At 43.1% G+C, this 25,787-nt stretch overlaps 1 protein-coding gene across 2 annotated transcripts in view; it reads left to right on the top strand.

The window, feature by feature from the left end:
* The window catches only part of LTN1 (listerin E3 ubiquitin protein ligase 1), a 386,602-nt gene that overhangs the window by 8,110 nt on the left and 352,705 nt on the right, over positions 1-25,787 (top strand). For both annotated transcript variants that reach the window (XM_078658380.1, XM_078658379.1), the window contains exons 2-3: positions 6,329-6,532; positions 16,873-16,971. In XM_078658380.1, coding sequence (XP_078514506.1) covers positions 6,329-6,532; positions 16,873-16,971 — 303 coding nt within the window. The remainder of the gene's footprint in view (positions 1-6,328; positions 6,533-16,872; positions 16,972-25,787) is intronic.

Here is a 25,787-nt window from a genome sequence, read left to right as displayed (position 1 = left end):
ATGTTAGGTAAATGATTCATGTAATTAATCATGCACACAGAAGTGTCTGCATTCTTACTCTCCTCGTATATCTCTGATTTATAGAGGTTGAATAAAGTATAAAAATCTGCTTCCAAATCATACTGTCATGTAAGCATTTGGAAGTGACAACAAACGGAGTGTCTTTGTTTCCCTCTGTCGCACTTGCTTCTAGTTGTTAGGCTTTAGGTAGCCCCCAGCCAAGATTAGACTCCAACAAAAGGAAGGAAGTTGGCCCTTTAAATGAAGCCTCTGTGTTAGGCACAGCTGGAAGTGAAAATAAGAAACACCCCCTCACCCTTTGCAGATGATCCTCCAAACAAAAAGCAAAGTTCGGGCACTGCTGAATGTGTCCTGGTGTCGGCAGTGCATTATAGGTGGGAACAAAATTGCAAGTGTGCAGCTTTGTAGGTATGTCTCTCTGTGATCTTTTATGATCCCATGTTATGGGTTATAAACTGTAAAGGGGAGATTCCTATGCATCTTACTTGATGCCCACACACCTTTGAATGTCAGGCTTGCTTGGTAAATCAATAAGACGTCTAAACGTTGTAAGAGTTTTCCTTTAATAATGAATATAAGAACTGTGATTTTGGTATGTTTACTATAGACATTGTGCTGAAAATTGCACTATTATATATCATATTTTAATAGACTTTTAAGGGGGGGGCGGGCTACACCCTTGAGTCCCCCTTGGAAATGTCTAGCTCCATCGGTTCACTCGCTTGCATTCCAAAAATTAGTTAATCGATCTTACGCCCCACCACTTTCAAACTCTACCAGTCACCCACTGGTTTACTTACTGGTTCAGGAATGAGACCGCAAGTGGAAGGCCATATGCAAGGCTGTGAGACTATTTAAGCCCTGGTAAAAGGCCATATGAGTGGAAGTGGGTAACATGATGTTTGTTTTCCTGGCATTGAGACAAAGATGGATGGTGGACATCCAAGGTTTTGTGGACTGGAGGTAAGTTTATATCCAGTTGCAGTTATATTGGAGTAAACCAAATCTTTGACAGGTCCGAAACAATCAACATACATTTCACACTATGGGCAGCCACAAGCCCTGTTGGGGGGAGTCATATTAAAAAGTAGGGCCCAAGAAGGCTGAGCTCTGGGTACACAGCAAGGTATAGACAGAGAAGAAGAAACAACCTAGAAGATTGGCCTGTGGTGGTGTACTGTAAGCACATTACATCCTTCACTTTGATGTGATCTCTCTTCTATACCACCCTTTCAAACGGCTCAACTAAATTTGTCTGGCATGATCTTCTCCACATGACTCCTATTTCTGTTCTAAGTGATTTCATTACTTCCCCAGCTGAATTCAATCTGACTCGAAGTCTTGTAGTGATCAGCCTCCTGAAGTTTTTAGAATGTCTGGCCATATGTGACTTATTTTGTTATGTAGAATCTTCCCTTTTCTCAAATTCCATTTCCTGACCTACCAAATAGCAAAATTAACTTGAATGTAAACACATTTAATCTAGATTTCAATTCATCACATATACTTTTGTTTGGCTAGAACAATCTTTCTTATAACACAGACTATACTATCCTATCTGTCCTGTATTTTATGTCACAACAGCCCATCTGTTATGCACTTTCGGTGTTCTTCGCGTTAAATATTAAACGGTTCTGCAATTCTGCTTTGTTATCATCTTTTATGAATTATGCCCTCCATGCTTCAGCTTGCCATTTCTACCCATTTATTTCTTCCTTTAGCCCAACAGCCCTGAGAAAAGTTTTGTCTCCTATATTCTCCTATATTTAGAACTTTTCTATACTTTTTGTACCTTTTTAGGTCTCGCACTGCGAACCGATTGCGAAGCGATCGTCGCTACGAGACTCTATTGTAATCATTTCTGCTTACAACGAGCCAAGGGAGACAGGAGACAAGTGATGTGCACGCGCGCGTAAATGGATCAGGTCGCACGCACTTCCTGTCTCCCATGGCTCCTTGTAAGCAGACACACACGCACACACACACACATACAGAACCCCCTCCCCACGCCGCCGCGCACACGCACACACATACAGAACCCCCCCACCCTCCCGCCGCGCATACACACACACACACATAGAGAACGCCCCCACCCCCGCCGCGCACACGCACACACACACACACACACATAGAGAACCCCCCCGCCGCCGCCGCTCATACACACATGCCCCCACCCCCTGCCACACACATACACACACGCGCGCACACACACACGAGCGCACCAAGACCCCCCCGCCGCACCCCCTCCCCCCTGCAACTAAGCCCCACTCACCGGCACTCCGGACTTCTGCAGCCTCCGCAGGGCTCTCCCTCGGGCATGGGAGCCCCATGTCACCACTGCTCCTCTGGCCAGGCACTCCGTGGGCTCGGGCTTCACAAGAGGGAAGTCCCGCCCCACTATAGGTTTTGTTTTGGTCAGTGCGCGCATATCCTTGTCTGCATATCCTTTCTGCATCTTCACTTCACTTCACCATAAATGTATTTCACTCTGATAAGTTAAAATAAACATAAAATTACACTGTAGCAATGTCCTTTTGTTCAAAGAAATTCCTCTCATTAAAATTCAGTCATAACTTGTTTTCTGCAATGCGCTGCAACCGTTTCATGACTTTTTATTTTTACTTTCACAGCTCGACGGGATCGGAGTATAAAGTCTACATGTATTTTATTTACTCTTCATCGACATCTTACCTTCAGGCTTGATTTAGCTCTTAAGTCTTATTGTTTGCTTTTAATATTCTGCTTTTGCAGGTCAGTGGGGCCGGCTGTTCACTGCTGGAGCCTGCAGGGCGCTGCACACAGGGAGACAGGTGCTTTCTGGCTCCTCCACAAACTGGATTACAAGAGAGAGGGAGGCCTTGAGCGGGGCTTAAATACCTTAAATACCTTAGCCATGCCCAGGATGGGAGTGAGTTTGTGTGTGGCTTGAATACCGTAGCCATGCCCAACATGGATGCCAAGCCCTTTAATATCTACCTCTAGTGAGATTTACCTCTTACTATTTTGACAATTCAATAAACATCACCACTCCCCCGACAAAAGAAGTGGTCTCAGAATGTAAGTTTTGTATTTAGAGTCACGACTCCGGAGGAATGTGCACATTAAATGCTCACGGTGGTCACAGCACATACACATAACATGCATGCCCATTTCAAGAGTGGATGCGGTAGTGGGGTGGACTCCTAAGATACCCGTGGCTTTTTCAGGTCTCGTTTTTGCTGGGCAAGACACGAATTTCCGTTATGTCTTGAGAGCAGCAGCAGCCTGAGAGAGGAAGAGGGCAGCGGGGACAGAGGGGGGAGGGAGGCGGTGGAAGCTACGGTGTAAGATGTCCAGTTGATGCGCACATTATAACAGGTGAAGGACGGGGATTCAGGGACTTGGGGGTGGGGTGGGGGGGGGGGTTGAGAGAATAATTATATAACAGTAACCGGCTTTAAATTAAATCCCAAGTTTGGTGGCGGTATTTTACCGGAAAGGAAAAGGCAGGTTGTTGTGTGTCAATGTCCCAAAGAATTAATGACCTTTTGAAGGGTGGGTGTGGGGTGGCATTGTACGGGCATAGTCAGTCGACAAGGTGAATAGAATGGGTGGCCCACCGGTCTGATTTTGAGGGCTGGGGTCTTCCTGGGTGACAGGGTGGGGGTGTGATGCAGGGCTCGGATTGCGGCTGACATATTTCGCTAGTTTTAATCCCCAGGTCTATGATGTAAGGTCATTCCCCCCCCCCCCCCTTCCCATCACCCCTTTTAACAAAGCAAATCAGGATTGATTTTTAGAGGATAGGAGGGGCGGGGAGAATGAGTGAGTGCATGCTGTCTGTGGCATCTGTGCAGCTGTGCAGCTGGCCTACCCCCGAAGGACGCGACTGGGGAGGCACGAATCGACAGCCATGGCGCTCCGAGTGGCCATTATAGCTGAGCTATATTTTGCTATGCCGTGGTGTGCTTTGTAATGCGTTACAACAGTATGTTGGGTCAAAGTATCCTCTGCTTTCCATATATTATTTCAATGTGCTGCATTGTGCTATGCTTTGATATGCTATGGTTTGGTTTGCAGTGTTATGACGTTCAATGTCATGCGGTGCCACCTAATGGTACGTGTACTATGCTACCTTAAGACATCGTATGTTGTGCTCATGTTACGTAACACCCTGCTGTGTTGTGCTGTGCTTTGTTATGATATGCTGTATATTATATTATGGAATGCCCGATATAATATGCAGTGCTGTGATATATTATGCTACTCTCGTTATGCCTCTCTGTTCTTCTGTGCTACTACTAAGCTGTGCAAATGGTATACTACTCTAGCTAGTATTTGTGGGCTCCACGCTATTGTACAAGACAAAGGTGTTAGTGTGTCTAGCCTGCCCTTTTGGGTGTTTTCAGCCTGCTAGAGGTAGGAATACCAGTAGTTTAGTTGCTAAATTTGTAAGCTGAGTCCCGGGTTATAGCCCTAGCATGCACATTTGATTACACTAAATTTGATGCTCTACATTTGCGCAATGGTAATATACAAAATTAACATACTTTACCCCCCTGTGCACCAGTTCCTTTATCCACAATAAATTGATATTTTTGTAAAATATTGTTATCACTATATGAAAAATACATATGTACATGTGCATTTGCATTACAAAATAAATACAAAGATGCTGCAGTACTAAGTTGGAACTGCAATATTTGGGCTACTTAAAGTTTTAATGATCATAACCCCGTTTACCAATGTTAACCCCAGTGACATGGCCCCAACCTGCGTTTATCCACAATTTAAAAGCTAGTTATGAGTCAAAATTCGCCAGGCCCTACCAGGTAACACAGAGACAACTAGGATCCTGGGGCCTGTTAGTTAGTCGCACTGAGTTACTTGTTGATGACAGTCTGTCTGACTACTTTGAACACAGGAAGCCAAAGAACGCCGACTCTGGTGTCCCCCAATTGGCAGAGAAGTTCGTGGCTGCAGGGGAATGAGGAAGTGCAGAGGGAGGGGTGTCTGGGCCATTGTCAGGAGTTGGGTAGGCTGCAGTAGGCCCTGGTTCGAGCTCCCTATCCCTAAGGTGTGCACACAAACCGCAGTAGCTTCTGAGGTAATGGTTCATTACTGAGGAAACAAATACTGCCTCTTATGTGTGAAGGCACGCTGCATTAAGCCCCAGTGAAGACATTGTTAAGGCATTGTCATTTACACCACCACATCACTTGGGGACACGACTCACTTCACCCTTCCACCGACTCAATTACAATAACTTTTATTTAAGTATTAAATATTAAAAAAATTAAAAGCCATTGTTATTTGTAATATCAATACATCTAAGTCACGTAAATACAACACATATTGCATTAGAAATGCTATAGGTGTCCCATTTGCAAAAGTTATAACTAATGGCATTGTCATACACAATGCCAATAACTCAAACTTTAATGCTGCGAGACCTATTGCATTGTAAATGCTTGTTTCCTGAGTGCCCATTCTGCGCCTTCCAGCCTTTAAAAAAAATCACTGCTGTGATTCTGTATACCTCTAATATTATGACCATTTTGTTTTGCAGTTTCCGCCACCCCTATTAGGTAGCATAATAACTTTTACATGCTTTTACCTTTGTATGTGCTTATACTGCAACTTTGAGTTCCCCTGCTACACCCTGTATAACACAGTTACAATTTGTTACACTCTGAGCTGAGTTGGTCTTTTTGTTAGTGTGCTGTTGTCATTGTTATTGATTTTCTGACAGGCACATCTCTGGGAGTAGTTGCATTTCTTCTGTCTGAATCCTATAACTCAATATTTTTGGATCCAGATGTGGCCAGGGAGAGGAATCTATTTTGTAATGTTCTGAGGCTTTGTACAACTGCCATAGTCACTGCTAAGGGTGCCAAAAGATGAATAGTGGGCAGAGCAAAGGGGCATTTCTCGTTTACATTTCTGGGAAAATGCATCTCCTGGGGTTGGGAATGTTGAAATTTCTTTCCGTTCTGTCCCTTTATTGTTGTATTTTTAAGACAGGATCATTTATAAAGAAAATTGCTGTTGACTCACAGGTCAAAGGACTTTTGCACAATGTATAGAAAACAATAACACTTGGACCTTTAGAAAATCAACAGTTCACAATTGTAATTCACAAGTAATTTCCACGACTACTGCTATGTAGTTTTATGTGTACTTTTTCTGTTCGATCTCTCTTTTCGAGCCTGGGGTTTTGGAGTGCTTATAACATTTTACATTTTGTATGATCTCAGTCAAAAGTATATGCATGCCTTGTACAGCTGTTCAGCACAGGTCCTTATTTTCTTTTCTCCTCCTGTGACAGCCTTCAAGCAGTGGTCGTGCAGCGGAGCTCCTTGCAAAAGAGAGCGGAACCGTCCCTGGATTCATTGGTTTTGGACCTGCTCAGAATGACTTGGGTTATGTTCCTGCAGTACAAGGTGCAGAAGAAATTGACAGCCTAGTGGATGCAGATTTTCGAATGGTCCTACGAAAACTCTCCAAAAGAGATGTCACAACAAAGTTAAAGGTAAGGTACTTTCCCATTCAGAAAAAAATATTTGTTAATCTACTTCAAAATGAAAGATTAGAAACCTGGACTATTCTCTGTACAGGTGGAAATAAGGAGTAATAACGCTGTGTTTAATCAAATGCGTTGCTATGTATCTCAAAAAAATCTTGTTGGAGCTTGGGTGTATGATCTGTGTGGTCTAAGGTACAACAAATATATCTTCTCATTCTTATATATCCAATCACTGCCTCTTCATGTTTATCCACTGTTTGCTGCATCCATTAAAATAATCATGCATCATTTGTCATTACTGCTCATTATTCACGTGGATCCTACATAGGAAGGGGTCTTTGGGAATGCTTTTGACTCAAGCGTTATTAGTTTCTTCCTGACCTCTAGTCTGAATGACTTGGCCTCCTTGCCACCATTTGTCACAGATCAAGGGCATTTGCTGTTCTGATGCTTTAATCAGTAAATTCTATGACATTGCAGCATGCCATAAATCTTTAAATTATTACCTTGATAGTGTGAATTCTTGTCTCTATAGTCTCTCTCTCTGACTCTGTCTCTCTTTCTCTCTCGAAAACCTATGGGTTTTTAGGTATCCTGCAAAGAAGAAATTAGAATTCAACTGATCTGATGTCTGATCAGTACATTTTTTTAATTCCTTCCTTTACACCAAGGTCTCCCTATACACACCATTTTCTCCTTTATCTTGCATGTCTGCCAAGAAGGTGAAATTCAGCTCTCCTCCTGTCTAGCCCATGCCTTCTCGTTGACGGAAAGCTATTTCTGGAAGAAGACTTTCCTTGTGACACCCCCCTTTAGCTCCACCCTTTTACACAATTCAGTGACGGTGGAAGTGTGTTCTTCTTTTCCTTCCCCTCTCGGATTTGTTTGGTGGCTAGAGTTTGACCTAGTTTCGTCCCCTTAAATTGTAACCCCCTCATCTTCTTCACTAGATCTGGAGAAAGAACTAAATGGCGCTCGTCATGAAGTGGAGGTTACACTGATTTCCCCGGATTTGTTCAGGTATTAAGTGACATGTCTGCTGCAAGGCAGTAGGCCAACTGCCTGCCCTTTTTTAATACCACCACTGTCATGCTATGGGTGGCAGTATTGTGTGGGATATCTTTGCGTTCCTCACAATGGCACTAATGGTAATGGTTCCATCTGTATTGCGTTTTTCACCTGGTTTTGGGTGTAGTGAACTTTAAAGAACTCCTCCTCACTTTTGTGCGTAGTTGTGCACCCAACCATGGTTGTCATTCTACCAAGAACATACTCAGGCGAGATCGGATTGTGACAAAACGTGCTTAGAGAGAATGGATGATGATGGGCATAGTTGTCAGGTTGACTGTGAGAGAGCCATTTTAAGCCCTGACAACCCAAATCATGAGACATGGCCATACTTTGTGTCTGCTTGTCTTCTTCTGACCATTTCCAGTTCCCTATTCCAGTCTCCAGAGTTGCCACATCTCACTTCCCCACAGGCTGAAAATGATGTTAGATCATGTGCTAATAAGCAATCCTGTTACCAGTCCTTGCCATTGAATCCCATGCCTATTTCTCTTTCCCATCCCCTCCGTATTGGTGGGGAATATCGTTTTTGTTAAACTTTAGAACTGTACTATGACACCTGGAGCATACACATTCCATTAGTTTTTTCGTCGTACTGTATTTGATCTAGTTGTTTGTTAAGAAATTGAACGTGAATCTTAGTATAAGAAGGGTGTCATCATTATGGTTTTTGAGTATCTGTTGTTGGCATGCTGAATCAAAGCTATTTGTAAAAGTTCGAGCTATGGAAGCAAGCTTTAAAATATTTTTAACTGCTCTTTTTCAGTGAACTTGGCGAAGTGTGCATGTCCACCTTTTCCATTTTTGACAACGTTGCTGCCCTTAAATTTACTGTTACATTTGATTGGCACAATAAGCTTCATCTCATCGTCTGTTTTGCAGCTTTTGCTCATGAGAGTGAAAGGTGTCTTTTTATTTTTCTGTTGTCTTTGGGAGAAGGCATTTTGCACTGAGTCGTGAAGCGTGATAAGTGAAGTTTTGCCTTTAGTACCATACCTCTAGATCAGTCTTACTGTAATAAGTTGCTCATTTAATGAAATTGTTCTGTTTCAAAGTACGTTAGAGATTTGAACTCATAACCGCCATCCTGTATTGTTTGCACTTGTGTGAGGAGAGATGTGATTTTTGTTTGTGAATGTAGCACATAGCTGTGGTTGAATTTCGGCTGTCTGAGGAGAAGTTATTTCAGATGTGAAGTGCCATTACTCCAAATCCACCAACACTGTCGCGCTTGCTCCTGCTTCTAGGTGCATCTAGTAGGTTGTTTCCTGTTGAATGTAGAGAGCAAAATGGTTGCTTTCTTTTTTTAATCATTTGTTGAGTGTAATCCCATAAAGCTATTTGTAGGCGATGGCTATGATATTAAACTTGAGCCTTGCTTCCAAAGGGAGTGAGCGAGGGCTTTGTGGAAGGGATGGACTGCTGTTTTTTGTAGTCCACAGATGAGGCAGCCTGTTGCATGTTGGTATTTTTGTAGTTGTTGTATTCTGGTATGCAGAGAGAAGAGTGTATAGGACATTGCTACAGCCAATGTGCATTTTGATCAGTGCTCCTACTGCCACTGCCTGCTTTTCTGGTATGATCAGTGTCCTTCTGACAAGTCTATATCGGTAGATGGTAGATTGTACTACCGCTCTCATCTGAGTTTAGGCAGTGAGTAGTGTCCCATTTGACTCCCCGGTTTTTTACTTTGGCCTTGATGAACACAGTATGACCGAAAAAATGTTGGTGGGGGGCATTTTCCCGTAAAGGTGGCCCTGGCTGTAAAATTTTATTTTTGACCCATTCTATTTTATTCTCCAGAACCTAAAACGCGCATGACTACACGGCTCAGACTTCCCAGCACTATTGTAATGAGAGGAGTGAGTGAATTAAAGGAGAGTAGGACAGAGTTAAGAGAAAAAATAGGTCCTAAGTTTTTTTTTGAACCCCGCAAAATTGTCTTCCAATCTCAGTCTGGTAGGCGGAGAGTTCCAAAGCCTAGGTGCGAGTTAGGCAAAAGATCTGCCCCCACTTCTAGCTTTCTTAATTTTGGGGACAAAAAGCAGTCCATAATTTTTTGATCGCAAGTCCCTTTTGGCATGGTAGGGAATGGACATTAGCTACAGGAACCATCAAGCTTGAAGCTGTTGTTTGACAAACGGATGTCAGTTGTCCCTGGACAATTAGTTACAGCATTAATCTTTCTACTTCAGGATATTCACAAGTATATTTGTATGTCACGTATATAGAATTGGAATTGGAGGTGGGTGAATTAGAAAAGGTCTATAAAGGGTTTAGTTTGGATGGACAGGGGTGGATCTCTCTACCTTTTATGATTGACTGGACTGATGGAAGGGTAAATCAAATATACTCGCTCCGTGGCAGTTGTCAGTCAGTGTCTGTCATACTGGCCGGGGGCATGATGGTGGAGTTTGTGATTTGGCTTGAAAGCTCGTTCCTAATCGAACCGTTGTAATCTGTTCTTTAGAGAATGTGTTCAGTCTTAGTGCCTGTTTACAGACTTTGCTCTACAGCTTGATCTACAAAATTTGGTATTGTTTACCGACAAGAGTTCCAAATTTCATACAGTTCTTGTTTGGCTGTAGGTCAGTGACCTCAGTGGTTCCTGGAGTTGTCCCTGGTGTGTTTCAGGAAATGTAATTCCTTCATACACCAGGAGAAGTATTCATGATTTCTGTGATTTAAGGGCATGATAGTGGTTCATCTGGGCTGGATGGTGTGAGGGAAGTCTCTCTCTCTCTCTCTCCTCTCTCCTCTCCCTCTCCTCTCTCTCTCTCTCCCCTCTTCCTCCCTATCTTTCTTGATTACTCTCTCTCTCTTTCTTTCTTGTTTCTCACTCTTTCTCTTCTCTCTCTGGTTCCACAGTGTGGCCAATACCCTCTCTTCCATCTGGTGGAAGGCTTTCTCTGCACTGAGTGGCTGCCATCTCTAGAGTTTGCTTTTGTTGTCTTCGTAAGATTGCTCTGGTAATACACGGTTTATATTGTTCCTTTGATCCATGAAGTTGGTTTCATCTGATTGACCGAGATAGGTATGTTTAGTGTTTTATCTAGTGTAATAGCCAGTAGTTCTGCCATAATGTTATTATAAAAAGTAAGAGATCAACCAGTAGGTGGGGTACTTTATGAGGTCCTTTTTATGGATTAGGGAGTACTGTTCTAGTAGGGCTTCCATTCAAGTTAGTTGGATCCTCTGATGGGCTTCTGTATGGGAGCAGTGGCATCAGGAATCCCAGATAGCTCTTAAGGAATTCAGGTATCTTTTTCGCTGGGACAAGAAGATTTGACAAAGGTGGTCTCTTAATCACCACCCTTGTTTTCTCTATTGTACATTTATTATTGGGTTTTCTATGCAGTGCTTTGGACATTGCTGTCTGGGAGTATGTACCAAAACCCTTTTTCACTATTATACTATATCTAAACACTGCCTCAGAGTTGTATCATTATTCGTGGGGTCTCTTAAAAAGAAATTTCTGGTCTGGGCACACTTGGAGGTGTGACAGTTGTCTTGGGAATCTTTCAGGTTTACCAAAGCATTGGCGGCCTTTCTTTTTAATTTGAATATCTAAGACTGTAGTTGCTTAGTTGCCATATTCATAATGTTGCTTCTTAAAGGTCCTATTAGTCCTTCTTGTTGTGTCTCCACCTGTAGGCCTGACTTTGCCTGTAAAAGATTAACTACAGATTCTGTTGGCAAATTCCTCAACACATTGGCATGTGCCCTTCATTTGGCATTTCTGACATTTTCTTATAACATTCTTTTAGTTCTAGTGTTCAGTGATCTCAATCTACTACTGTTAACATAGCAGGGCAAAGCAACACGGAGGAAGGGGTTTATGTGTTTTAATAAATCTATCTATACAATATCTCTTAATTATGACGTTACACCTGTGATCTCATCTTGTCTTAGCCTTGTCGGAGTGCTTTCTTCCACTGAAGTCATTGTCTCCTATCAGTATGATGTTCTGTTAGTCCTTTTTGAATTACTACCAACTAGAAAACAAGGTGTACTGCCAGATAGCTCAGATTAAGTTTCTGGCACTACACGTGTCAACTTATTGGAACTTTTCTTTTATTAGGCAAACTCTTTCTTTCTTCCCAACTTTCTAACGCTTACAATGTTCAATGTTCTCAGTTTAATGATATGAAACTGGAGAGACGAAGGAGTGGAGGGACACATGGTGCCTCACAGCCATTGTGAATTGTTTTACTAGATATACACAAATCTCTGGTTGCTTGTCCCATATGTGTTGCCTTTGAAACTTGAAGTAAAGAGCTTCTGTCCTTCTGCTGCATGCCTTTTGTTTGGACTGTGAGATATGAGATCAGATCCACTCGATACTGATTTTTGAAGATAACTGCTCGTGTCATTTAATTCTGTGAAGCTGTCCTGTATCCTATCTTTCACTCCTGTCTACATTCAGTTCAATGATTGTGATAATGGGTCCTCCCTGTTTCTCCGTGCAACACTGAGAGTGTTGAGATTTAAATGAAAAAAAGTTGCCAGTTTGTTTGGTGCAAATTAATCTATAGGGGTTGGCACCGTTAGGTTAAACCTGCCTTTACTTTAGTATTGTGTTCCTTTGTCTATGATCTGCTATGAACGCAATTTATTTACTCTCACAAAATGTTAGCATAACATTAGCACACCCCTCAATGCCTGCATTCTGTTCAACTCTGATACATAGATATTTGTTACTCAGCCTTTCTCTAAACATGTTACTTCTGTCTGAGACCAGTATGCTTCCTGCTTGAGCACAAGCCACTGTACATTTTCTTGAGCCTACCAATATTCTATTTATCTTCCCTTGTTTGTTCAGTTGGTTCCAATTAACCACATTCCAGCCTGGGTAACACCAGGCCCCTCTAGAATGTGCCACTTGTATTGAGCTTGTCAATGAAAAAGTGTCTTGAAAAAACACTTTTGGGCGAATTGTTTATAGGACGGGTTACATTATAAATACTGCTTCATGGTTCTATTAAACAATTAAAACAAACATCCTAATCAAAAAAAATTTCTAAAACCCAGCTCTAAATTGTTAATCTCTCCCAACACTTTTCATTGCTTCCAGTTTGTTTTGATTGTACATCTAATTAAGGTATTCAAAAGCCTTCTCTATCTGCCTTATAATGCCCTTTAAAACTGTTACCCAGAACATTTCTAGAGTGGCTTCTTTTCAGACTTGTTATTCTCTTTTTCTACCCAAGTTTAAGTCGTGCTGGGTTTTTAATAAGTGGATCTTCTTTTTTGAGTGGCTATTGTACAACTGTTGAAATATAGTTGGCCAAACCTTATATATTTGAGTGTGTCATTCAAAACTTTCTACATTGTTCTGCAGTCCACAAATCTTGAGTCTGGCTATTAATTGTGCTATCTTTTTCCGAATCGGGTCAGGGTCCTGCGTGCCTGTACTGTGTGCAGGATAGAGGTTTCAGTGATGGAATGGCATTGTTTTGTTGTTTGTCCATGATCTGTTACATTAACATACAAGCTGTTCTTTCTTTAATGCTGCATATTCTGATATTAGTTATTCACATTTTTTTCGTCTTTCAGCTCTTTAATGTCTTTCACCCACCTCACATGTTCAATCATTGTCTTATCTATTAGTATAATTTAGGGTTGCATCTTCCAAGCTTTGGGCTCTGGCTCATTCATACTATCTTTGATATCTTGGAACTTTTCTTTGGTTTTTGACATTCAATGCTGCCAAGCTCTTTTTCGAACACTCCAATTCTTTTGTCCAATATCTTCTGAGTAGCAAACAATATTTCTTGAACACAGGTTTCTAGCCTGCTTTATTAGAGGGATTTTGCAGCCACCTTCCTGATTAAGATGTTCTTCAAAATTCGTTTCATTTGCTCGATAACTGACTCCATTTATTGTTGCCCTTTGATAAGCATGCCCTCCCACTTCTTATGGTCTCACATGTTGAAACTAGCTTTCATGGTAAAGTGAGTTAGTAGCTCTATGTGGCTCTAATAGTCTTCTGCACTTAAATTTTCCATTATTAGAGGTGGATCTGGTTATGTTGTAGGACCAGGAGACCCGTGGTGTTAAGAGCTGAGCAGAATAATTACTGTGTTTCCCCTATTCTCTTGTTCCCAGTGGCTTCTTAGTCAATATCTGTGACAGTGCTGTAGTTTTAAGTGGGTGACAGGACTATCTCGTTTTAAATGGTACTTATCTTTGGGGGTTATCATGCAAATGCCGGCGTTCCCGCCATGGTAGCATGGGTCCAATCAGCCCTGTTGCAGAATTTTACTTCCCTTTCATGTTGTTCCTCCTCATATTGTGCTTCTGTGGGAGTTATTATTATGATTGCTCTGGTAGACACAGTTTGATGGTTCATGTAGTCTGGGCTTGAGGTGAGTTTCCTTCACCTTTTTGTATCGCGATTTTGGTAAGCAAGGCATTGTGGCTGTTTGTGAGGGTAGTTTCCCCTTATTTATTTGTGCTATTATTTTACTTGCAGTTATTTTGGGTATTCTCTCTTTTGTTTGAGCTCTGGGCAAGCTGTTGTGTCACTGCATCCAGACACGAGACTTGACTCTCAGATTTTTCCATTCGCTTCTCAGCTGCACCCATTGATTTTTTTTTTCTTTCTGTACCTTCCATTTTTAGGTCTTGGCCTGATCCAGCGCATGCGCTGGCCTGGCTGAGATATTTAGTAGCTGCTTTTAAAAGTGCTACATTCCCAGCGACCAGCTTACTATCACGCGCACAAGAGCGCGCACTTGCGCATAATAGCAAGCTGGTGGCGGCAAGGTAGCACTTGCAGTGATGCGCCTGCGCACCACTCGCATTTTTTTAATTTAATATTTGTGATCGCAATGACTTTCGCGGCCGCGCAGCGTTAATTTAACAGCCGCGCGTGGTGAAGAATGTGTAATATTACCTTCCTCATCTGCATTTCACTTCACAGGCCTCACTCGCTGAGTAGCCGTATTCTCAAGACAGGCATTAGTAGCTGCCCCCACGCATATACACCACATTAAAAAACAGGAATGCAAACTCCGAATTGAGAAACTATGTGCTTCATTCTTTTGTTTTTCCAGCCAGAGTCCTCCTTTTCCTGTTACGTTCAGTAAAGGTTTGCAGCCTCCCACTCCTTGTCTTGTGCTTCTCTTTATGACAAGATGACTTTGCTCCTATGCAAATATGTAAAGTTCATTTAATTACAATCTGCAGTGCTTAGGATGAAAAAAAGAAAAATGGTTTCTCATGCTGTGCCTTAGCGAGCATGAGGTGCTTATGAAGAGTTCCTTTGTTCCATATATGTTCTTGGCTTTGTTGCCGCAAGCTTGTGTTTAGATGTATGTGTTATTCTTCCTGCCTTGGTGTGCGGATTTCAGGGTTAGGCATAACTGTGCCTGGTCCTGAAATGACAGATTTGGTCTTGTGTGAGGGCCCCAATCATTGTGTTCTGTTTCCACTTAATAGACGTACGGGGACGCAGCATCTCGTCACTTAAATGGCAAGGCAAGGCTTCTGTTCAGCAATGTGGCCTCGCAAATGTTCGATGAAGCTCCATCAGATTAATTCTTCTGTCTCAGAGGAACACAAGCCCCTGATGCATGCCCGGCTCAGATGTTGGTCCTCCCTGATTCATGCTGTCTCTTTTCGGTCGCCTAAAAGAGCCCCTCCCGCGCACATTGATTCTCTGCTGGTTTTCTCGACGTCCAGACCTCCAAGCACCTATGGTGAATATTATGATACTCATACCGGACCTATGTTGTCCTACTGAGGGAGTTTTACACCATTAGAGCACTTGCGGCCACTGCATCCACCTCGTTTTTTCGTGTCCCATATTTCATACCCTCTGGAATTTTCCGTACCCAAGTGCCTATCTATGGGGCATAGAGACATTCGCTAGCCTCCAAATGCAGTCTAGGATCGCCCACATCCCGCACTTTGGGTACGCTTCAGGGCTGTGACAGGGCACAAGTCCTAAACAAGCATTGGCATAGCCAATAGGTCTCGCCTTTGGGACCTTATAAGTGTTTAGCCGTGCAACACTTGATGTTGTTGCACCAAGGATATTGTGCTGGATAATTAAACACTTATAAGGTCCCAAAGGCGAGACCTATTGGCTATGGCAATGCTTGTTTGTTAATGTTCTCTAATGCTTCCAATACGTCTCTCTGACCTGAATACATATCCGTTCTGGAACTCGCGCCGTGATAATCCACCTCTGAGGTGCAGGAAAGTCTCTCTTGGGTGTTTCTTGACGGTAATGATTCTCAAAATGCTATTCCATGCCTTTCAAAAGCATCTACGACCCACACTGGGGCTTCAGGCAGAGCTGCAGCAGCTTCAGCAGGGTCTTCCATTGCCAACTCCTCCTTCCTCTTGTCGGACCCCTGCACCTCCTTCAGTTGGGCTAGTCCCGGTTAAGTTGGCCTTCTTCACACTTTGCAACAAAAGCACATTCTACCTCAAGTTCTTAGCAGCAAAGCCAGGTCTCCATTCAGGGCCTCACCTACCTTGTGCCCACCATGGTGTTTTCATCTTTTTGCAGTTCAAGACTCCCCTGGTGCCTGCAGATATCTTGCTCATGCTCATGAATCCTGAGATCTTGAAACCGGCACTGTTCGATGGACAAGTGGAGTCAGCCTTGGGGCTCAACAAAGCATGACCATCTTAACCACCCACCGTCTGTTATTTACGTTTTTTAACTCATATGAAGCAGTAATGGTTCTCTTCCTCTACACCACACAGGTTCTGCATATCGGCTCTATTTCTCTTTGCTACGATAAAGCACAATATGTGTGTGGTAGTTGTCACATGAGGCCAGAATATCTACTGTTAGTACTTTGTGAGGAGTAAATTAGGGTCACATAGGTCTTGATAGGTTATACCATACAATCTGAAGAGGGTATTCTTTCTTTTTCACATTGTTGTGTATTCTACCTACATAGTGAACATCTGCATTGTTAGCATATATGTATACAATACTTAAATTCTTTTTGTTACAATATTTTAACCCAAACACATCTAAAACGGAAATCGTCATTAGGAAAACAGTGGTGCAATCTAAGCTGTTCATTTAAAGTGTTTCTTTAAATATTTGGAATGGATATAATATTTTCAACGTATGTTTTTTTACCTGATGGAGGTACACATTTCAGAGTTAAGGTACGTATAGTAACTTAAATTAAACCATTAGGTACATCTGGAATGAAAATCCAAAGTATGTTTGGCAGAATTAATTGTAACACAATGTATTATTCTATTTGGGTCTGCTATATTTAATTCTGCATTAATGTGTTTTATAGGCTGTGCAGGAGTTTGGTGCTATGTGTAAGGAAAGAGACAAGGATGTTGTTAAAGGTGTTCTTCCTTACTGGCCAAGAAATTACTGCAAAATCTCGCTTGTAAGTATCAATTTTCTGTCAATCAAAAATGTATAATGTATTTTACATGAAATCATTTTATTGCAATGACTGACTTCCACAACATGTTAATGCGTGTATTGAGCCAGCAGAAGCACACTCAGCAGGAAAACCCTGTATATGAGAGAATAAAGCTGAAATGTTCTTGATGAAGGCTCACTATATTAAAAAAGTTGGAGAGCCGCATAGATTGCCTGACCTTTTTTAGGCAAATCAAACTTATTGCTACCTCCTAATAACATTTAGGACTGGTTGCTTGCCATACCAAGAGGTGAAGCAGCTTCCTGACACTTCTACTTTCTAAGTTCAGGTTTGCTATGCTGATTACGTGCACAAAATTAAATTGCAGCGGTATCTGATGAGAATGTATGCCTCGGGGGTGCCGCGTCTATCCTTTGCCTCCCTTGGTATGATTGGGTGGGATATGTGACGTCGCTGTTCCTCTTTTTAAAGTTCTGCTGCTTCCGATGCGACTCCCATGCCCTCATCGTTGCAATTCCCCTGTTCCTATGTATGTTCCTTGCTATGGGGAGCTTGTTCCGACGCGGCATTCCTCTTCTTTTAATCTGTGTTTTCTTTCCTTCTTTCTTTCTTTTCCCTCTTCCTCCCCTCCCCTTTTCTTTTCCTCCCCAGGTTAGTATGGCGGGCTAGTTTTAATGATATTACTATTCCGGCCCCCCTGTTCTGTATCCAAGTGCTATTGGGTGGTGGGTACGCCAAGTTATTATTGATTGCATATTGATTTGTGCTTCCTACGTCTGTCCTTCTGCCGATGTGTATAGTACTGCCATTTTTACATTGCTGCCCTTTATCCTTTGGCTGTTAATGATTTGTGCGGGGTATCCGGATATTGTTTTGTTCTCGCTGAGCCTGCCATACGCCCTTTCGTTATATTATAAAATTAACCTATATTACTCCTGATTGCTGGCCGTATAGATCCTCATACTTCCCCCACTCTTTTAGCGACTATATTGAATGTACAATTTTATTCTGATTCGGTGACTACGATTTTGGAAATTTTTGCCTGCTTTAACCTGATGTGGCCGGCCAGATCGGTTGTAGGCCCAGCCTTGTATATCCTTTCTGTACTAATAAAGGTTTTAAAAAAAAAAAAAAAAAAAAAAAAAGAGAATGTATGCCTCTTTTATTTCACAGCTGCAAAGCTTTATACTAGTAGGTTCAATTCAGAAGGAGATAATTGTGAAAAGCTGCCTTTCAATTCTTGTAAAAAGTTATAGAGACTTTACAGGGGTTTTATTGAGTCATCAAGCTTAACTGTGTATTAGAAGGTAGTCCAATGTGTATTTGAGTTAGAATACCATGGCATGCTGTTGTAAAGGACTGTTTTTCAAGGGATAGGAAATTGAAATCTCCAACTTTGCCTGGCTTTAATTGTTAGAATGTGGCATTATTTCTCTAGGCTCTGTCGTCTCAATTCTTGTTCCTCATCATGAGAGTCCATTCTGGTGAAATTATCATTAATCGTTTTGGTAAGCTACAGTACATATGATAATAGTAGCCAGCTGTGATTCGCCAGTTTAAACAGATCTTATATGAGAATTAAATTTTTTCATTCTGTGGTCTTTTTTACCATGTCTTAGCTTGAGTGTCCATATCTTGCCCCCCTTCTAATACTTATCTGTTCATTTTGTTTTGTGTTTTTTTGTTGTTGAAGGTCAAATTTCAGACTGGCTTAAGTAGCTGCATGCTCACCTTCTCATCACATTTTCTATGGTGGTAACTTTTTGTTAGTAACAGAGCTGCATTTCGTTTTCAAGGTACTAATGATGATCTGTTAAGTTAAGTATATCTGTGGCGGAGCTACGAGCTGCTGAAGCTCCACAACAGTGCTACTAGCCCTTGCTCTGCTGCAGCGTCCTTAGGGCTTGCTTTTTTCTCTCTATGGACAATGGATGTTGCCCTCACCACCTAAATGTGAGGAAGAGCTGTGTTACTCTGCTAGGGAGTTGATTCAGATGTTTGGCAGCTGCATTTACATTATTGGCAGCAGCCGCCATCCTGGTCCAGATGGAGGTGTGACTTTCACTTCTTGCCTCCGACAGCCCACGGGACTGTGTCCTCGCTCAGCTGCCCCTGCGTTTGTTCTCCAGCAGTGTTACCCTAGGCAGGAGCACTCCTGTCCCGGCCATTGAATACTTGCAGAATTTGAACAAGGCCTGGGAGAGCTTCATACTATGGGGTATCTGCCTGATTCCATCTTAGATCTGTTAACTCACACGGTGTAACACACAATATTAGCTCCCTTCACACGGTCACCCGGTGAGGAGTTGATGACACTTGGTGGCAGGGGAAACAAGCTGAAAACCACTGTAAACAGTGGGTTTTCAGTGCATTTTCATAGGCTTTAAACTGCTGATGTTCATTAAGGGGTGTGAAAACACCCCAGGACATCGGCACCAGCCTCAGAAAAGTTTTTTTGTTTTGAGGAGTAGGGTTTGGGGTGGGTCTGAGACAAAAGGTCCTTGGAAGTACTTCTTCACAGGAGAGCCCACCCTGTCCAAGGCCCTGCCCCAATTCGGAGAGTATTTTGTTTGAGTAGGCAAGTCTGCCACAAATATCACGGTGAGTCTTGTGGAGGAGGGTTGGGCTAGGAATGTAATTTTTTTTTACACCTCCCTAGAGAGTGTGGTTCTCGAAAAAACCCAAACTCCCCCCCCCCCCCCCCCCCAAACTAGATGCAGCCAATAACACATAATGGGTACATAGCCTGTCTGGTAACCCATAGGGCGGAGCATGTTCCCATAAAACTGGGCACTACCACCCCACCCCTTGCTATCACAATTTGTAGACTCTTGATATAAGTGTTGGTATAGTTAACACACTCCTGACCAATCCGAGATCAGGATAGCTGGAAAGACCACCTAGCAGCCTCCTGTAATGCCTTATCACGTGTCCCTCGCGCCGACCCTGGGATGGAGCTGTCCACCGGCTGAACTACTGCTTACTTCTTTGCTGCTGACTCAGGGCAATACCTACAGGGTACATTTCGCCTTCCAGTGACTGGGGGTGTGCTGGCTTGTAAATGACAACAAGAGCTTCACAACTGAACAACAGTAACCCAATGGGATCACCTATATTAAGGCTTTATTTCTGAGAGGCTGCCTTACGGAATAGGACCATAATGGCAGGTGTTCTCCCTTCCGCATTGTTACAGGGGGTGGAGACATCATTATGCTGCCTTCTACTCTGATATGGTGTGCCAACCTCATACACTAAGGGCGCTTACGGAACAATGTGGGTTCAGTTACCAGGGCATGGTTGGGGCAGGACTATTTACAGCACTGTATTCATCTCTGGTTTCAGGAGCTGTGAGTTGAACACAACCACCTTGTATGCACTTGCTAGCAGCATGGGGATCTGCGAGGCTTACTGTACCTCGTAGTTTCTAGAAGCAAAAGCTGCATGTTAAAAGCTGCTTCACTCTGAGCTTCCATCCCATACCGCCACTCGGTGAATCACAGTGTTATGCGATCATTACCACAAGATAATATTTAGAATCTCCCCCTTTAGCAATACTGCTTTTGTGAGTGGATTCTCCTTCATTGTACAACCAGCACGCACCATCCCACTTTAGTGAATTCCCCCTTACCCTCTTGTAGGGCAGGGTAAAGTCTATTTAAAAAGTTGGGCATGTACTTTTAAGTTTTACATGTCCTAGTAATTGGAAAAACTCACAAATTAGTTTTTCACTACTGTGAGGCCTACCTCTCCCATAGTATAACATTTGCTTACCTTATTATGTTTAATAAGTGATGATGTTTGTTTGGGTATAGGTAGAAATGTCATGTTTAGTGTCTGTGAACTGTAATTTAAGACCCTCTTTCATGGTAAAGTCGGAATTTTAATCACAATTCTGAAAATGCTACTTTTAGGAAGTTGCAAAACAGTTGATGGACAGAATGCAGAACAATGTCATACATTCACCCCAGTACAGAGATCTGGGCCTAAATCCATAGTTTTTTTGCACTCCACACCACCCCAGTGCAGACATGGCCATATGCAAATCAGCCTTGACCCTCTCCCTCATGGGAACAGTCCATCCCGAACTGCCAAGCCATGTCTTTCCTGGACCGGAACCAAGCATCCTAGGACCGGTTTCTGGCTATCAGCCGTCTTCAGCCAGGATAGCTTAACTCCAGTGGTGTGGAGAGCATGGGACTCACGTCTGAGCATACCCATCCCATTTGGGGTGACAAATGCAAAACAGTTAATGGACAGAATGCAGAACAATGTCATACATTCACCCCAGTACAGAAATCTGGGCCTAAATCCCATCGTTTTTTTGCACTCCACACCACCCCAGTGCAGACATGGGCATATGCAAATCAGCCTTGACCCTGTGCCTCATGGGAACAGTCCAGCCCGAACTGCCAAGCCATGTCTTTCCTGGACCGAAATCAAGCATCCTAGGACCGGTTTCTGGCTATCAGCTGTCTTCAGCCAGGATAGCTTAACTCCAGTGGTGTGGAGAGCATGGGACTCACGTCTGAGCATACCATCCCACTCTGGGAGACAAATGCAAAACAGTTGATGGACAGAATGCAGAACAATGTCATACATTCACCCCAGTACAGAGATCTGGGCCTAAATCCATCGTTTTTTTGCACTCCACACCACCCCAGTGCAGACATGACCATATGCAAATCAGCCTTGACCCTGTGCCTCATGGGAACAGTCCAGCCCGAACTGCCAAGCCATGTCTTTCCTGGACCGGAATCAAGCTTCCTAGGACCGGTTTCTGGCTATCAGCCGTCTTCAGCCAGGATAGCTTAACTCCAGTGGTGTGGAGAGCATGGGACTCACGTCTGAGCATACCCATCCCACTCCAGGTGACAAATGCAAAACAGTTAATGGACAGAATGCAGAACAATGTCATACATTCACCCCAGTACAGAGATCTGGGCCTAAATCCATAGTTTTTTTGCACTCCACACCACCCCAGTGCAGACATGGCCATATGCAAATCAGCCTTGACCATGTGCCTCATGGGAACAGTCCAGCCCGAACTGCCAAGCCATGTCTTTCCTGGACCGGAATCAAGCATCCTAGGACCGGTTTCTGGCTATCAGCCGTCTTCAGCCAGGATAGCTTAACTCCAGTGGTGTGGAGAGCATGGGACTCACGTCTGAGCATACCCATCCCACTCGGGGTGACAAATGCAAAACAGTTGATGGACAGAATGCAGAACAAAGTCATACATTCACCCCAGTACAGAGATCTGGGCCTAAATCCATCGTTTTTCTGCACTCCACACCACCCCAGTGCAGACATGGACATATGCTTTTAGGAAGTTGGAATTTTCTTCATTTTCTTATCCTAACTATTTGGTGTATGCAGCCTGTTTCCTGGGTCGCATGACTAGGTATAGTTGGCAGTTGGCCTTTGTATAATCCTCCCTGACAGTAACAGGGTCTAAGTATTGGCAGGATGGGAGAGGTGGAGCTCTGCACAGCCACCCCTGCAATTCCAAGAACTGCCTAACTGTCTCAGCATACACAAATAACCTCACACTGCCCTTTTGTGATTCCAGACACCCTGGGGCCAAGGAAGGGAGATACGAAATTCCTGACACAACAATGCTGGTGGTAGGGGCCACATACTAGAAGTTACTTCCACTTCAAAGCTGGCACTGTGTATTAAAACCGAACCCTCAGACCCACTCTTCAGTACACTCCTGAACCTGTGGACACTACAGAAGAAGGACTAACCTGCTTCCTGAAGGTTGCCCTTCTCGTTGAGAAGGAAGATTGGACCTGCTCTGGTTATCCCAGGCTGAGTGACTCCAAGGGTAAGGTGACTAGCCTCCTTTTCTGAGCTGCAGAAACACAACTAGCTATAGAGGCCTCCCTGCAACTGCCCAGCTGACCGGCTGCTCTGATCCTGCCTGAGCCCTTTTTGGCTCCTGCTGGAGTGAGGGCCTGTTCCTTAAGGCTTAAGAGGTGCATCTCCAGGTCCTTGGAATCTTGTCTGGTATGAGAAAGAGCTCCTCATGAACTTACTGAAGGTTCCATCAAATCCATCACGAAGTGATGCAAAGCCTCACTGCATAGGTACAAGCTTCGTCAGAACCAATGCTGAGTGATGCAAAACACAGCGAAGCCTCGCAGCACAGCAGCAAGCTTCATCGAAACAAATGCCGGACATGAAGCTTCACAAAGCAATGCTGTTTGGACCACGCATCCAGGACATAAAATACAATCCTCAGTGGGCCAAACTTGGTCATGTGCCCGGTATGCACTCAATAGCGGTCGGACTGAACTGGTGACTGTTTCCCTGGACAGCACGACCAGATAGCCTCAGTTGGTGCTTTTTGACTTTTAGTGCTACTGTTATCTAAGCTTTTAAAGTACAGTATCTTCAGTTCTACTGATTAGATATAGATATAGTTATTTAATTTATCTATTAAAATGTAATCTATTTTTATAAATCGTGTGGGATTTTTCTTGTGTTGTGTTTTCACTTTATTACTTGAGTGCTGTATAAAGGCTTTACACATTGCCTATAAGTTAAGCCTAATTACGTTTGTGTTAAGCTACTAGAGGATTAAGCACAGGTTAATTTGGTGACTTTTGTGGTTCACCATAATGAGGATTTATACCTGTTGCTAGAGTAGGATTTGACCCGCCTCAACGAACAACCCAACTTCTCACAATATGATATCCTGTAAACCAGTGGTTCGTCAACCGATATTCTGAGAAGCAATCAGCCATCCTAGATCAGGTCATGCGACAAACGATCTCCTGAACGGACCCCGAAATGAATGCTCTCATGAAGGAAATTACAGACAAAAAATAAACATAGTCAGCTGTGGATTTAAAAGTCACTCACTTAACAACAGAGATTAAATCATTAAGGCAAGAGGTCTCCACTTTGCAGGCTCAACTGGATAAAGTTAAAGAGAGACCTGACTGTGGAATCGCATTATGATTTTCTTCCTGACTGGGGCATGGATATCAAATTCCTACCACACAAGTTTACTGACCTAACCGACCGATTGGATTGCGGTGTAACAATTTTTGGTTTTATGGCTTCCCAGAGGTGGCAGAGAATTGATTCCACAATTCCTCTATCTTCCACTCCTGGAGTTTCAAAGAGCCCACCACATTTGCTCCTGCTCAGATGAGCAGGAGCAAATGTGGTGAGCTGCTACTCAGAATATTGGTTGTCGAACCACTGGTTTACAGGATATCATATTGTGAGAAGTTGGTTGTTCGTTGAGGCCGGTCAAATCCTACTCTAGCAACAGGTATAAATCCTCATTATGGTGAACCACAAAAAGTCACCAAATTAACCTGTGCTTAATCCTCTAGTAGCTTAACACAAACGTAATCAGGCTTAACTTAGCGGGCCTCCCCTCGACATTGCATGTTCTTTATGGTATCAACATACCAGAGCCATTCTACAAATGGCACACATTTCCAAAGACCTGCTGCTATTTGAGGGAAGCAGGATCTTCTTTTCAGCTGAATATTCCTTGGTGACCAGTATCAAGCCAAAGAAATTCATGCACTGAGGCCACAGTTCAGGCGCTGGGACCTCAAATATGGCCTCCTGGACCCCACATGCGTGCTAGTGATAGTGGATGAAAAGCCAAAATACTTTTTTTTTAAAGAAGTTTATCTAGAGTCCTAAATTAGGCTAATCTAAAATGAATATCTCTGCCACACAAAACACTCACGATTTCTCTCCTGCTAGAAAGCCGCCTCCTCATTGGTGAAATTTCTTGCACCAGCCTAAGCAACAGAGTTTCCCTCCTCGGCAACACAGAGAATCAGATCGAGCTGGTCTTCAACAGGCAGTAGACTCTCTTCACAAGAACAGGGACAAAGATAAGTTGAGATCGTCACTCAAGCTAGGGTAGACGACAGAGTAACTGAAAGGCAAAATGACTGATTGAGACTAATTGGGGCGGCAGAGGAAGCAGTGGCTATATTTGTTTTCTGGGGTAAGGTCTCCTCCCATGTCCTCCTCTGGGTATACAGGTAGGCAGTCTAGCTTCTATTTTTCTTCCATCCTATTTCCATTGAAATAGATCCTGATTGGAAGGTCATTGATGCTGAATGCATCTATCTTACTTTCCTGACTATAGAATTGTACTCTTCATTCCCCCTCACCCTGTGGTTAAACATGAACCAATATGTGTCGTTGGTACACATGCTGAGATGGCATTCCTGGGCACAGCCCTACTAGTTGCAAAGCGTGAAATAGTCGCAAAGTTGTTAAGTCAATAAAGTTTGTTTACCAAAAAAAACATGAACCAATTTGTAATTAACTTCCTTCACCACTCTTCTTTCATATTACCCTACTACATTGTGCTCATTATGGACTTTAGCCATGTTGCAGCACTGATTCCCAGAAAGTAATGCATTACTTACCATACATATGATCAGGGCTTTTTATTTGCTCCTACTACTGGACGGGGATATGGGTGGTGCTGGTTGAGTGGCTCAAAAGTTAGTTCACGACGTAAAACGTTTTTTAATTTCAGTACTCTGTACCTCTTTTCCCTTTCTCCTTCCCACTCCCCTTCCATCCAGTGCTTCAATGTTTGGGTAGCCGGACCCTGCCGGACCCTGCCAGGGCTCAAGGACCCTAAGCAGACACTTAAGGGGACCCTTTTACCCTTTCTTCCCTCCTTGTGTAGGGAGAATCTTTGTTTTCCCCCCGAAAGATTACACTTGTAAAATGTCCATAGCCTTATCACTACTTACTTGGAATGTCAGAGGGCTGTCACATTACATTAAACGCAAAGCGACTTTACACTCTATCACCAAGAA

This window comes from Lissotriton helveticus, chromosome 8, assembly GCF_964261635.1.
Source record: "Lissotriton helveticus chromosome 8, aLisHel1.1, whole genome shotgun sequence".
Classification (NCBI taxonomy): Eukaryota; Metazoa; Chordata; class Amphibia; order Caudata; family Salamandridae; genus Lissotriton; species Lissotriton helveticus.
The sequence above is the reverse complement of the archived record's forward strand: the minus strand, read 5'-3'. Positions and strand labels throughout refer to the sequence as shown.